The sequence below is a fragment of the Lasioglossum baleicum genome, chromosome 12, assembly GCF_051020765.1.
Source record: "Lasioglossum baleicum chromosome 12, iyLasBale1, whole genome shotgun sequence".
Lineage (NCBI taxonomy): Eukaryota > Metazoa > Arthropoda > Insecta > Hymenoptera > Halictidae > Lasioglossum > Lasioglossum baleicum.
In genome coordinates, this window is record NC_134940.1 from 9,960,465 (window position 1) to 9,974,387 (window position 13,923).

General features: G+C 46.5%; 1 protein-coding gene across 5 annotated transcripts in view; it reads left to right on the forward strand.

The window, feature by feature from the left end:
* Positions 1-13,923, forward strand: part of LOC143214257 (uncharacterized) — a 92,354-nt gene that overhangs the window by 70,059 nt on the left and 8,372 nt on the right. For all 5 annotated transcript variants that reach the window (XM_076435036.1, XM_076435037.1, XM_076435035.1 and 2 more), the window contains 2 exons: positions 5,351-7,175; positions 9,457-9,630. In XM_076435036.1, coding sequence (XP_076291151.1) covers positions 5,351-7,175; positions 9,457-9,630 — 1,999 coding nt within the window. The remainder of the gene's footprint in view (positions 1-5,350; positions 7,176-9,456; positions 9,631-13,923) is intronic.

Genomic DNA, 13,923 nt, shown 5'->3' on the forward strand with positions numbered 1-13,923 from the left:
ATTATAATCCAATATATGTATATAATATCCCTGAAGAATAATCGGCAGGAAGCAGGGAGTCTCCCACAGGAAACTCGAAAGACAGAGTGATCGCCTAACGTGTCGGCCATATTGGGCGCCACAAGCAAATCTTTCGGATCTCCTTGGTTCTGTTCGATTCGTAGACGAGTACGTCGGTATAAAAGCGCGAAACAAATGGAAAAAAAAATCGTGAAAGAAGAACGTGCGGGCGTGTTCCTTGGAAACGATCCTTTGAAAAGATCCACGACGAACGCACGTGAACTCGTTTACGTTGCATCGCGCGCCATTGCGTCCCGCGCGCGTTTTCTGTCGCTTTTGTCCGGCCAGCCGGTATGCGGTATTGTCTCTGTCCTTTCCTTTTTCTTTCTCCCTCTCTCTCTCTCTCTGCCTTTCCTCTCTCACTCACTCTCTCCCTCCCGCTTTCTCTCTCTCTCTCTCTTTCCTCCTGTTCCTCCGGCCGGTGAATTCACGTGGCCACTTACCCACAACCGTAATGCCGTCGTGGGCTCTCTTGTTCTTCCTCTCCCCCTTTTATCCGTTGTTGCCCTTGTAACTGGATCCACGGGAAAAATCGCGTTCAAACCCCGGGATACCCCCCACCACTCGCCCAATCGCGTTCGGAGAATTCGTCTGCGGTTCTCTGCTCGGGTTTTCGGTCACGGTGAACGATCCACGGACGATCTATTGTCCTCCTATGGGATCCACCGAAGATCCAGCCGCGATTATTCGAAAGGGGCAACGAACTGGAGCGAGAGATAGAGGACACGGTAAATTGGCACTGTTTTCATAATTGTCACTGTTCTCGTCAATTTTTTGATCGGATTGCTGAATTCTTCTCTGTTATTATCTCCGCAAAAATGTCTGGGCGTCTAGATTATCCTGATAATGATTTTTTGAAGGATAAGTGGAAAGATGAAGGAGCTAAACAATATTTTAGAAATTTTATCGTGAGCGGTTTTGAGATTTTCACAGAGTAATTAGAGCAAACATTTTTAGATAACTTTCTACGGTTGTGAGACTTTCTGCAGCAACATGTAGTCGGTCTTGATCGGTTCGTGACACAGATACCTGAATAATTAATTAAACCAGTAGACTGTCTTGCAATTAGAGGATAATTCGAGCGGACAGCAGGTTTCACAATATTTTACGTCCATGCAGACTCATTTAAAAGATACTACGAACTGTTCCGAAACATAGATAAGTTAACGAGCACATTTCGGTGACTATACAACGGAAGGCAAACGACTGGAAAAATTCTGTTCGTGATGACTTTGTGTCGAAAATCGTTCATTAGTATTTGCCTCCATAATTAACGTAAAGAAGAAAGATAAGCAACCGTTTAACTCGTTTCAACTCATTCAGCCACAGAGAGTGTAGTAAAAAATTTTTCAAGAAAATATTTCTGTAACTTCAGCAATTGTAAAAGAGAAAAATCTGAAATCCATAGGTTCGCTCGCTAGTTGTAGTGTTGAACGAACAAAATCGGATATTTGGATGGATGTCGTTAATAATCTATCACAGCCGATACGACTTTTCCAATTTCTGTAGACGTCCTTGGCTCGGGAAACCGTCCGTGGGCTTCTCATTTTTCTTGAACGCTCGTATTAACGAGCGAAGTTCTTCGAGCGACGCGGAATTTCATCGGTTTCGCTCCGTCCCCGGACCGTGAAACAAAGAGAAAAGAAAAACCGGCTGTGTTGTATGTATTATACATATATGTGTACATATACGTATACATATATGTGTATATATACATATATACAGGGTGTTTCAGCTGGAGGAGGCCACCTAAATTTCTCCTTTATTTTTAATGCCACAAAAAAATATTTATGGCACAATTTAAACGGTATCGAAGGAGGAATATCATAGAAGAACAATTTCTTTTGTTCGGTTATTTTTTCATAGTTTTTTCAAGGACATCGTTATTTTTTTATCGAGAAAACTTTTTTTTTATTCCATCTTATTAAGCATATTCAAATGTATTTTTTCAGCCGCTATAGGATGGAATAAAAAAAAGTTTTCCCGATGAAAAAATAACGATGTCCTTGAAAGAACTTTGAAAAAATAACCGGACAAAAGAAATTGTTCTTCTATGACATTCCTCCTTCGATACCATTAAAATGATGACATAAATATTTTTTGTGCCATTAAAATAAAGGAGATATTTAGGTGGCCTCCTTCAGCTGAGACACCCTGTATACATATATACATATATTATGTGTGTGTATGGTATGGCAGCCCCCGTTGGGCTACCAGGCACGTGCTAATTGTCGAATCGATAAAATTCCCTTGTGATCGCGGCTGCCGGACAATCCAGGCCCCGCAGATCGAACAGCCGCGTGACTTTCGATTGAAATTTCTATCGCGTTATTCACCTCGGCTCTTTCTCCTCGCCCTTTCGGTGCAACGCTGCGCAATTTCCTTCATTAATCTCTTAGTACCGATCAATGATGCAATGGACCGACGCCCTTTCGGATCGACAACATCGTTAAAGAATTTTCTGACCATCGGACGATCCTCCAATGCATTACTGTTGCTCATCAATAGACCGCGGATCTTGATGCAAAATAAAATTTATATACATCGATTTCAAGCTACATAGGAGCCAAGTAAAAATTTATTTTCCTGATTAATGATTTTTATATGTTAAAAATAGTATATCGGCATTGTTAAACACTTTTAATCTTTTCCCTGTTTTCAATTACATCTACTCACTTTTGTCATAAATGCATAAAATCCGCAGTCTACTTATCAAAATGTCTGCGTCAAAATAATCTCATCCTTAAGATTCTAATTGCATTAATAATAAAAAAAGCTTTTATATTACACAATGGTTGGTAATTCTAACAATTTACTTTATCCTCATATCAACCATAAAAACGAAAATCAAAAAGGCATGCATTGAAGAATATTTTCTTCAACAAATAAATAAAAGTGTTTCGTACAACCAAACTAAATTATGTCTTTGACCTAATACATCACACAGTCATTTTAATTCCGACTTAACCGATCCATCAATTTTTTGTCGCTTCTCCGCGGATTTGATAAATCCTCTTTCGCATAATCTCCAGGAATCATCTCACGTCCCAGCTTGTCAGTGGCCTAACCGAAGCTCTCGGGTCTCTTCTTAACAGTCGGAACCTCGATAAAGGACTCGCTGGAAATTCGCGGAGAAGTCCCTCTTTTTCTGGAGCAGCCAGGGAAATCTAGCTTCCACGGGCCGGTTTATTATCTTCCTCTCCGGAGATGTTGTAATTATTATGTCGCACGTGGGTCGTCGCGGAGGATGACACAGCGGAAAGGGCGGACACGCGCGTAGCTTACCACCGATACTCAGCGTCGCGTATAAATCCACTTTTACGCAGGATCCTTTCTCGGTCGGAGGTTCATGCGTCCCTTGCTCGACTTTTAAGGTCACCGGCTTTCCGATAATAGCTCATTCACGCGTCGATTGTATAAAACTTCAACGGGAAAATTCTCCTGCTAGAACCAGCGCCGGATTAAGACCTTTAAAGGCCCTGAGCACTTAACGGATTTCGACTTTCCGCAATAAATGCTTTCGGAAAACGCACAACTAATCCATTTAAAATGAAAAGCAAAACTTAATGAAGTATTGTTCTGGTACACTCTCATCCCCGAGGAGAAAATTCACTCATTTTCTTAGAAACTGCAAAGCATTTGACACAAACGATGTATAATTTATTAACTTCATTCATTTAAAATGAAAAGGAGAAAAGTCACTCATTTTCTTAGAAACTGCAAAACATTTTGTACAAATGATGTACAATTTATTAACTGAAAATGTGAAACAAGTGTAAGTGGAGCGATTATCCTAGTTAAATAAACTTTAAATGTTCCAAATAGGATTGAACGAAACTGGTAACAATTTAAACAAGATGTACCAAGTTTGTTTCAAACTTGTTCTTCTCGGTAAGAATTGATCCAGCCAAAGAATCGTTGACGTAGATTAATGTCGCTGCTCGAGACCCAATTCTCGTGTGATTCCCGTAAAAAATAACTTCACCCGAAGGAAATTTTGCGAGCGAAGTCAGCCCCAACCGCGACTCGCAGTTTCAAACTATGATTTGACGTCGGTAAGTGGCTGTAACCTAGATTGGCCTCGATTGCGCGTAAGAAACGCGTTTAGAAAACTCGTTAACTTCCCCCTGGTTAATTCCGCTCCACTGTAGTTAGCGTACACACTGTGCACTACTCTCCCCGTGTGTGTCGATGCGTTCTTGTTGAGCTCAGTATACAACGTTGCACTGCTTTTTCGTTTGTGTGTGCGGAGCATAGTTTGTTCAAGCAATCCAACTTTTGATAACCTGGTACACAGAGCAACTACCTTGTATCCTCCGTCATTGTTTCTTTTGTGGTATCTCTCCCCTTGCGCCATTTTTGAAAACGGACCCGCCGTATTTACCCCCTTTGCGGCACATTTGGTAATGAAACTGTGGTGTTTACCCCGTTTACGATATGTTTGGTAATGAAACTATGATGTTTACCCCCTTTGTGTCACGTTCGATAACGAAACCGTTGTATCCACTCCTTTTGCAGCGCTTTTGGTAACGACACCATGGTATGTCCTTCTGTTGATACTTTTGGTAACGAAATTGTGGTAATTACCCCCATTGCAGCACTTTTTATCTTCCGCCTGTATAATGTCTTGCGTTTGTCCTCATTTGTTGATCATTGTGAGCTGGAATGCTTCGAAACTCTGCCTCGAATCATCGGATTTTTCATCATCTTCTTTTTTTTATACTTTACCAGTCGAACGACGACAGAGAATGGCTTCTGAATGGCAACAACGAACGACGAGTGGGCTCATCATCCCCACTTAGCAGATTAAAAATGCTCCGCTCGTTCGACCTTTGCACTACAAGGGGTTAAAAATGTTATTCCACTATAAGAGTGTATAAATATGAATGTGGATCTCCTCGATCGTTGAAATCGCGAGAACCAGCTATCACATGAGAACGGTTCGAAAAAAATCCGCGTTCGAGGCGAGTTTCGAGGCAGCATCGGGTCGCGCGGCCACTTCGTTCTGTAAATAGCGTGAGTGGGTCGTCGTTGAATAGAGGTGAGCCGCGTGGCCGGAGATCTCTGTAAAGAAAAGAGATGGGACGCGCGAGAGAGCCAATGCTAGAGAGAGAGAAAGAGAGAGTAATCGAGAATGCGAACGAAAGACAGAGCGAGAGAGAGAGGGAGTGAGAGAGTGAGTGAAGAGAGGGTTAGGGCATGTATGTATGTGTGGGGGATGCAGGATGTAGGTAGCACTGGACGCATCGAAAATCGTTAAAACGGTCACCTTCTCCGTTTTGTCCGACAGGTCCCGAATTCGTACCGGCAGTGGCGTGACGGACATACACTCGCAGCAACAGCAGCAGCAGCAACAGCAGCAGCAACAGCTGCAGGAGAACAACAACGCGAAGAAGCCGCAGGAGGGACTGGGTCCCGATGAGATGTGGGCCCCTGGCGGCCTAGGGCCTCACCGGGAGCTACCAGTCGACGTGCCCGACGCCCTTCTCCAGAAGGCCTACCCCAACAAGGTAAAGAACTGCTCTTCCGACTATAGGAACGAGCTTCGTGGCCCCCGTAGCGAGCTAGCTAGTGACCTCTCCCTAAACCTTAAAAACGAGACCCTTAAGTCGCCGCCTGCTCCTCCGCCGCCTCCACCGCCTCGCATAAGCAACGCGGACGGTAAAACACTGACTAGCCTAGAGAAAACGGACGAGACGGACGCCAGCGTGCGATCCTGCGCCACCAGGAACGGTCATCATCAGCCGCATATGCTCAAGATCGAGCTGAAGATCGAATCGGAGAACCTCGAGGACGAGGACGAGTGCGACAGGTCAAGAAAAGACGCGAAAGAGACCGACACCGACACCGACAAGTACCGTCGTAGTCCTTCGACTCTGGGTTCACCAGACTTGAAGAATCCTTTCAAGGACTTCGACGACGAGGAGGACGAAGGAGTCAACGAGGACACGAACGGCCAGAAAGAATCCAGCGTCGACGTGGACGTTGAAGAAGACTACCCGTTCGCCAAAGAGGATTACCCGACCATGCTGAAGACCTGCAGCGACGACTCCGCCAGTCCAAGAAGCTCCTCGGGCAGGTCGGACAGCACCGCTCCCCTGGACAGTAGCTTGGTGCTGCGACACGCCAAGAACAGAGGCAAAGATTCTCCTACCTACGATGCTAGGAGGATAGATCTAGGATCTCCTTGCAGACCGGTCGTCCCTGAGATCAAGGTAGCCCCAAGATTCGGAAGAACCAGGGACGCGACGTCTTTCGACAACCCAGCTTACGGTCTAGCCGATCTACAGGACCTCCAGGGTCTCTTGATGAGATCCGACGAGGTGTCCGATTTAACTCGACTCATCGACGAGCAATGTACCGTTCCTAGACTACCTAGGGACCAGGACAGATCATCTCCAGCTCGCAACAAGGAACCCCGAGAGCTGCAGACCGAGTCAAGCCCCGTCAAGACTGCGAAGAGTATTAAGAACAGAAGGCAGACCGAAGATCGTAGCAAGATCAAGGCTAAGACGAGGAGTCTGGACGTGGAGGAGTTGATCAGGTCGGGGTCCAGCGAGGATCTAGTGGGCATCGAGTCGGGTAGCAGTCTATCCTCGTCCTCGAGGCAGCGGCCGAAGAAGAAACGTCACCAACAAATCTCCAGCGGCTATTCGACACTGAGGAGCGACGCGTCCACCGACCACGAGCACGTAGAGCGTAGTTTCCTCGTGGTCGGGTCGAGACCGTTTCGCGAGGTGGCCGTCGACTGTCCGCCGGACTTCGTGCCGGTCACCAAGTGCCATCCCGTCTATCCCCCGCCGAACAAGACCCCCGGGAACAGCAAGCAGAACACGCTCGAGCCGAAACGGGAGCGTAACGGGACGATCGCTGGTCGGGACAGCGGTCCGTTAACGGGGGATGACGGGACAACATGTACGACACCGTGTACAATCGCGGCCACCTTGCCGGTAGTTACCTCTGTACCGTCGTCGTCGTCGTCACCGACGTCACGTCTCCCCCCGAACGAGCTCGCGCAGCTGGCTAGTAACAGTGACGAGCAGCGCGCCACTAGCGAGCCGCACCCCGTAGCGGCGCGCACGCTCGACAGAAAGCGCGACTCCTCCTCGAAGAAGGTAAGGTCCAAAGTCAAGAGTTTGCTTCTCGACAGCTTCCTATCTTTCGTGCACTACGAGCCTCGCCACCGCAAATCGCTTTCGCCCCGACACGCTTCTTCCGCGAGCACGCACCGCTCGTCCTCTATCAACTCGCTGATCTATACACGCTCCAGCCCCCGGCTCGAACCGAGCATCCACGATCTGTCCGTGGACGACGGATCGAATCCTCCTCACAAACACCTGCAAGTCCGATTCTCGCGAGGCCTGTCCTCCGATCAATTGGACAGTTCCTGCAGCGTCGTCTTCCAGATGAGAGACAGCCCACCCTGTGATTCCTCTTTCGTCGGGGAGAAACATAAACGGTTGTCGTTCGTCCAAGAGACCAATCAAAATTCACGGAATTCGTTGAGAGAGATGGCGAGCGTTAAATTCGCGGAACCATGGAACACGCAGAATGGTCTCGACGAGTCGCCGAACACGCAGAATCAGAAAAATTCGAGGCTGTCTCTCGAGTATAAACGTGATATGCTCTCGAGATGCCCCGGCGGGCCACTAATGGCAAGCCGGGAGGTGTCCCGGAGCGAACCAAAGCTCTCCTGTTCCCGCCTTGTGCACTCCCGCTCCGGAACGCACCAATCCTGCCTCTCGGATTCAAATCTCAATCGGGTCGCCACGCCCACCTGGCGAACATCTGCCAGCGGTTTGAGCCGACGCTTTCTGGACACCACAATCCTCGATGACTCTGCCAGGACACGTATGTACGCTTCGTACCAGGGTCTAGATCAACTCGAAACACTACAGGTAAACTTTGCTTCGACTTTCTGCGCTCGGTGCGTCTAGGGAAACGAGCTGATCGGTTCTTGCGACTCGAACAGATGCTCGGAGACGATCCGACAGGCTCATCCGCGTGCTCGAGACACTTTTCGGAGTAAAATGAGTACGAACATGACAGAATCTGGATCGTGCTTGTTCAATCCACGATAGAGTAGAACTGTGAAAAGAAATTGAAAATCTTGATTGAAAGATAATCGAGGCTCTACTGCAGTGTTCCTCAACTTGTGTGCCACGAGAGATTGTCAAATATGCCGCAAGGGTTTTTGACAAACAATTAAACTTGCAGGAGTCTTGTAACTTTGAAATCGTATTTGTAATTACCTCAACTTAGCAACCACGTTTTGATTCAATTTGTTAAAAAAGAACAGGCTCAGACCTCTCATCGAATAAATTTTCTAAATAAATAGTTTTTGTTATTTTGTTATCATACAACTTTTACATTTCAAATATATTCAGGTGAGCTGCAAATAATTCCAGATATCTTTAGTGTGTCGTCAAGCAAAAAAGGTTGAGAAACACTGCTCAACTGTATCGTGGATTAAGCGAGCAAATAGCATGGTGTTTGGAATCATTTTAACCAGAAAAGTGTCACGAAAATGTTAGTCAACGTTTCACAAGAAAAATCATTAGAATTAACAAAGTTTGTCGATGATTAACCATAGTCTATCTGAACTGACTGCAGATTTGATGCACTCATTCTATCAAACATATTAAGAACGAAAATAAATTTTAGTTTCCTCCAGTCCATTGCAATTCGAACGTAATTCATCTTGCACGAAGATACGCAGGTTAGATGTATGTAACTTTTCGGACTGGAAGTTCGCGCGCGTAACAAAACATTACAGTAAACGCAGCAATTAGTACAAGCACAACGTACAAACGGAATTAGTCTAGAAAGTTGCGAATTCGGCGGAGCTTCGTCAGCCTGTTGTGCAAAGTTGCCGTGAGTTGATTCTCCGATGGTCTGCGAGTCTGAGAGCAAGAACTCGGGCTCGGTTTCTCACGGGGTATACGGTGCGATAGAGAACGCATGCGGAACGGACACACTAGTAGACTTGGAAAGCATGGTAAAGTAGTCACAGAGCCCATTGCGAACACTGTCTGCGTATTCGTAGAAAAACTGTTTCTCTCTCTTGTAGCGCAAAACGCCAGGCTCCTCTTTCGCATCCCACTATCTTCTTCTTCTTCATCTCTGCTCTTTTCACTATTTTTTCTCCCATGTCGTTCGCTTCCGTTTGGTCGAGACCGGAAGCGGACGCGTCGGAGGACATCCACACGAGAGTCTTCGTCGTCTTCGTCGTCGTCGGAAGAGAACCACGAACGATTTCTCGCAGAAGAACGAAAGATGTTCCTCGAGAAGTGTTTTTTTTAGTTAAAAGACGATTGTGTAGTCGCGATCGCGCGGCGGCCACCTGACCACGGCTGGATTAATGCGAGCCTGTTTCTTTTCGGAACGGATTTTTAGGCCGGTCTGAACGGGCTGAAACCTGCCATACCGCCGAGAGATCAAAAGAGGGCGCCAGCCAGACCACCGAAAGATAACCTGCGTCTGTCCACGCAGAACAATAATGTGGAGACCACCGATTACGCCAATGCCGAGCCCACCCAGCAGCAGCTGCACTCCATCAGAAAATACCAGGTACGCCTACCGATCACTTCCGGTTCGCCAGCATCCACGAAATTCGCTGGGAACGATCGTCTTCGCAAATTTTTCCGCACCCGTCTCTTAAATATTTGATACCACAGTCAACAAGATATTTACCGGTTATTTAACTCGTTAATTACTCCCTCATCAGGTTCTCCGAGGGCAGGTATCATTTCGAAATTCTCGTCTTTTCAGAGGTAGGATCATAGTCGGTTGCGCAATCGGTTACCAGCGCAATCTGCGCGCATAACAATTGTTTGTACAATTTTCGCGTAAGCAAAACGCAAACCTTCAACAAAAGAGTCAACCACCGCCGGCGATTATGTAGAAAGATAATAATATACGATTTCGCTGCGAAGACGCGCTGCTAGCCAGCCATGTTCGCGTTCACATTCCAGCCGAGCACGGTGATGTCGATTGTTAACTGATCTGTTGCTAAGTGAAATAACACTTGCATGCCACGTCGTTGCCAGTTCTGGCAAAGATAAGGAACGACGTGTGCACTACGTAATTCCAGACCGGGAATCGTTAACTGCGTTTTTGCCTCTGGCTTCTGGCTCGTCGATTTTCTAGCTCGAGAACCCCGGTCGTTGAACCTGTCGATCAAAAATCTACGTATATTTTGTGGGAGAAATTGTCCAGAATATCCTACCATGAGAAAATCTGTATAAATTGTAAAAATGTAAATGTTTGTTTGTTCATAATCTAAGATCTCCGAAACGGCTGAACGCGTAGAAAGCTGGGGGTTTAGCCATTAGACGCAGCATTTCTTCGGCAAGGTTCTAGGACAATCCGCATTCGAAGAAGTCCATTCGCTCAGAAGTTGTGACGTCATTAGTGACCAGAGACGACTTTTTCGCCCTCTTTTGGGCACGTTTTTGCTTATAACTTTTGACCAGTAGCACCACTATTCAATTTGAGGTACTCATTGGATTCAGCTCGCCGAGTTCTTTCAAATGGCCACTGATCCGATTCTATAGGTTGCATAGTTTAGGAGTTGTAACACCGAAAGTGTGCGTTTTTCTTAAACTTTTTGGTTTACTGACTTTTTAAACAGCTGTAGCTTTTCAACGGTAGGTTTCACGAAAAATCTTAGATCACTTTGGCGATTGGAAATTTAATTCTCTACAACTTTCATATTTGACACTTTTTTCTCCGACGCGATCTAAGAGGTCATGCTGAAAATGAAAAACACTGGGTGCGTGTTAAGCACTGGGTGGGTGTGTGTGGTGTCAGGCCGGCCCTTTCCGCCCTCCCGTTTTCTACCTCATCTCTACAGAGTCAAAATGTAAACAAACGCCGCACCGAAACTGGTTTACGTTGCAGCGGAGCGTGCAGGAATACGAAAAATTCAATACAGTATTCGCGATAGTTTTTTGCAAATATCTCGAAAACTAAAAGCGACCCCCCTATATTGGAAAAGGGAAAAGTTGTTCAAAATGTCAATATCTATAACATATTTAAATTTTATCAAAATCGGAGTGGGCAGTACTTGTCTGTATAATTACCAAAAATTCTAGAGAATTCTCGAGAAATATAGTCTTATTTCTCATTTCTCGAGAAATGAGAAATGTTGAGAAATCAGGAACACTAGTTGCGGTATAGTGATTTCCGCATGTCCTTGATGAGGATCGTCCTCGGTCGCGGGGTTGGACCGTCGCCCGTCCTCGGAATAATGGTCAGGCTGTTGTCGAGCATTTCGGGACAGGATCGCGAGAAGTATGCAACGCGGAACACGGCTCTGGCATTCCGCATGAATAATTTAGCGTTGCGTAAGGTTGTAAAGGCGGCGGAATCGACGGGTCTGTTGTTTAAAGGGACACGGACGGGGTGTCCCCGCGCGTTCGAACAGGAAATTACGGGTCCCGGTTCGTACAATGGTCCGTATGCCGAAGGACCGTATCGGTGTCGGCGCGGCCGTTTCTATAGATTTCGAATTTCCTATTTGAACGGCGCGGAGCGGCGGCGGTGCCGGGAAATTAATCGCCGATGGCTGGCGACAACCAACCCGGCGGCGCAGCTGTTGCACGCGCGCGTGTAAAGGCGTATGCAAACGATGCACCGAGCGATGCAAGCGTAGGACAACCGTGGGATGCAGCTCTCTCACGGACTCGGTGGTATGCAACCGCGGATCGTTAGGCAATTTTCTAATCGCCGGCCGACTTCGTTCGCAGCTTGGAAAATCGTTTCGTAGGGAAATCTCGACCCGGAGAACCAACCGCGCGAGAGTAACACGCGGAAAATGAATTTTTTATGCCGTCCCGAGGGGAATAATGATGGCGACGCGCTCTCCAACCCCTTTGTGCACGACCAGTTTTTTCCTAGACGTATTCGTGCACGTCGCGGAGCATTCGTTAGAGAATTTTTCAAGAAAAATGGACCTTCGCGACAAAACATCTCGTAAAAGTATCATTTTGCTTTTTCGGTACTTCGTTCTCGCACGTAACAAAGAGTTCCTAAATAATTTAAGCTAACAAAGCCGGTCTCACAAAGGTGCAGAACCCGATTAACCTAATACAGCGCGAGCCAACCAGATTAATTCACTTCTACCTCTATACCAGTATTTGACTGAAAGAACTCGGCAAATATAATTTCATTTTAATTACTCTAATACAAGCTGAATAAAGTTAATTGATTCAATGTAATAAAAGTTGAAAAATTACACTTCTATGGAAGAAGGAAATTCCGCAGAACCTGCAAAGAGACAATTAGGGGACCCACCCCCGTAGGACCAGCCGTTTCTCCTCTAATGGTAAATTTCATGGGGCATCATGCTATCGCGTCGAAAAGTGGCCTCGTAGGAAGGGGTCCCGTGAGAAATGCCAGAAGCTGAGGAACCCGCGCGCACACAGCCATCTCAGAAAATCCTTCGCGCCAGCCACCTTAAGTCAAGTGTGGTCTGGAATGTAAGAACCCCCCGTGCACAATGGTCTAAGATTACAAGGCTCGAGTGTAGCGTTACGGATGTTTTTCGATAGGTGTGGAACGTAGTCTGACTCAGGCAGGTCTGGTTCTTCCCCCCCCTTACCGACCCCCACAACCATGACCTCGCTTTTCCCTGCCCCCTTTACCGGGAAACCGCATTTTTTTTCGTGGGCCCCATAACCAGACCCGGCCACTCGACAAGCCCGGAATCATCTCCCGTGAACGATAACGAGTCATCTTCCCGTCGTTCCGGTGATATTGCTCACATCACTGGCGTGGAACGCAACCTGTTAATGTCTCGGACTGTTCTGTTAACGTCGACAGAGCCTCTCTTCTTGCCACCTTGCTCTACAGGGTGTCCCGACGATTCTCTGAACGATGAACGCGCTTCTTCGAGCTCTCCCTCTTTGTAAACAGATTTTCTTCTGCTGAGTCCTCGGGAACGAGGAAGTACTCGAGGCATTGCTGCAGATGGCATATTCAAACAATTTCTTACGATTCCGGATAGTTCGTTTTACAGGGTAGTTGATGGTTTGTGGACAGCAGTGTTTCTTTCTAGGTAGAATAGCAGGAATGATCGAATGCAAGATTTTCTTGCGCCAAGAGATCGAAGTTTGAGGGTTTTATCGCCAACAGGCTTCGTTGAATCCTCCATCCTCATTCTGATTGTTGTTTCCAGTATTCTTGATGTGTCTTGAAGTGTCTTGAAGTATCACGAAGTGCTCTGTTCTGCATATTAGATGTTCTACCTGTTCGTATACTTTCATTCAGTGTTTGCAGTATGCTGTTCAAACAGCTCAACAGCTGTTCTCATATTCGCTTTACCAGGAAGGGTGAAGTTCGGGAATTTTTCTTGGGCGAAGCAAACGTCGTATCTTAATGAAACTTCCCAGGTGGGTTTCTACATGTCTGACCTACATTCACGAATTTTTATACATCGTTATCCCAAGAACTCCAGTAACTATTCGACTTGGAAGCAGATCTAAAGTTACTACCGAAGTTCCTCTCCTATCTTCGATAAATAACTTGCACAAATTCAATCGTAGAAACTTACAGAAATTCGTGGACATGCTCTAGATATATCTAAATAAGTCCACCAAGTTTCATAAAGATCCCTCGTGCAGGTCCTCCAAAAAAAATTCCAAAGTACGTGACCGGCAGTGGTTCGGTCCCTCGATTGTCATTAAGAACATCGAAGCCGGCGGGTGAGGACACTTAATTACTCGTCTAGGTAGGGTGTCACGCAAGGTCTCTGACCAGTCTTTCGTCCTCCGTTCTGTTCGAGTTCCCGGAGACATGGGAATCGAGCAGAAACCCGTGATTTCGGGCGACGCGGCAGCTCTCACAGCCGTAGTCGCAAGG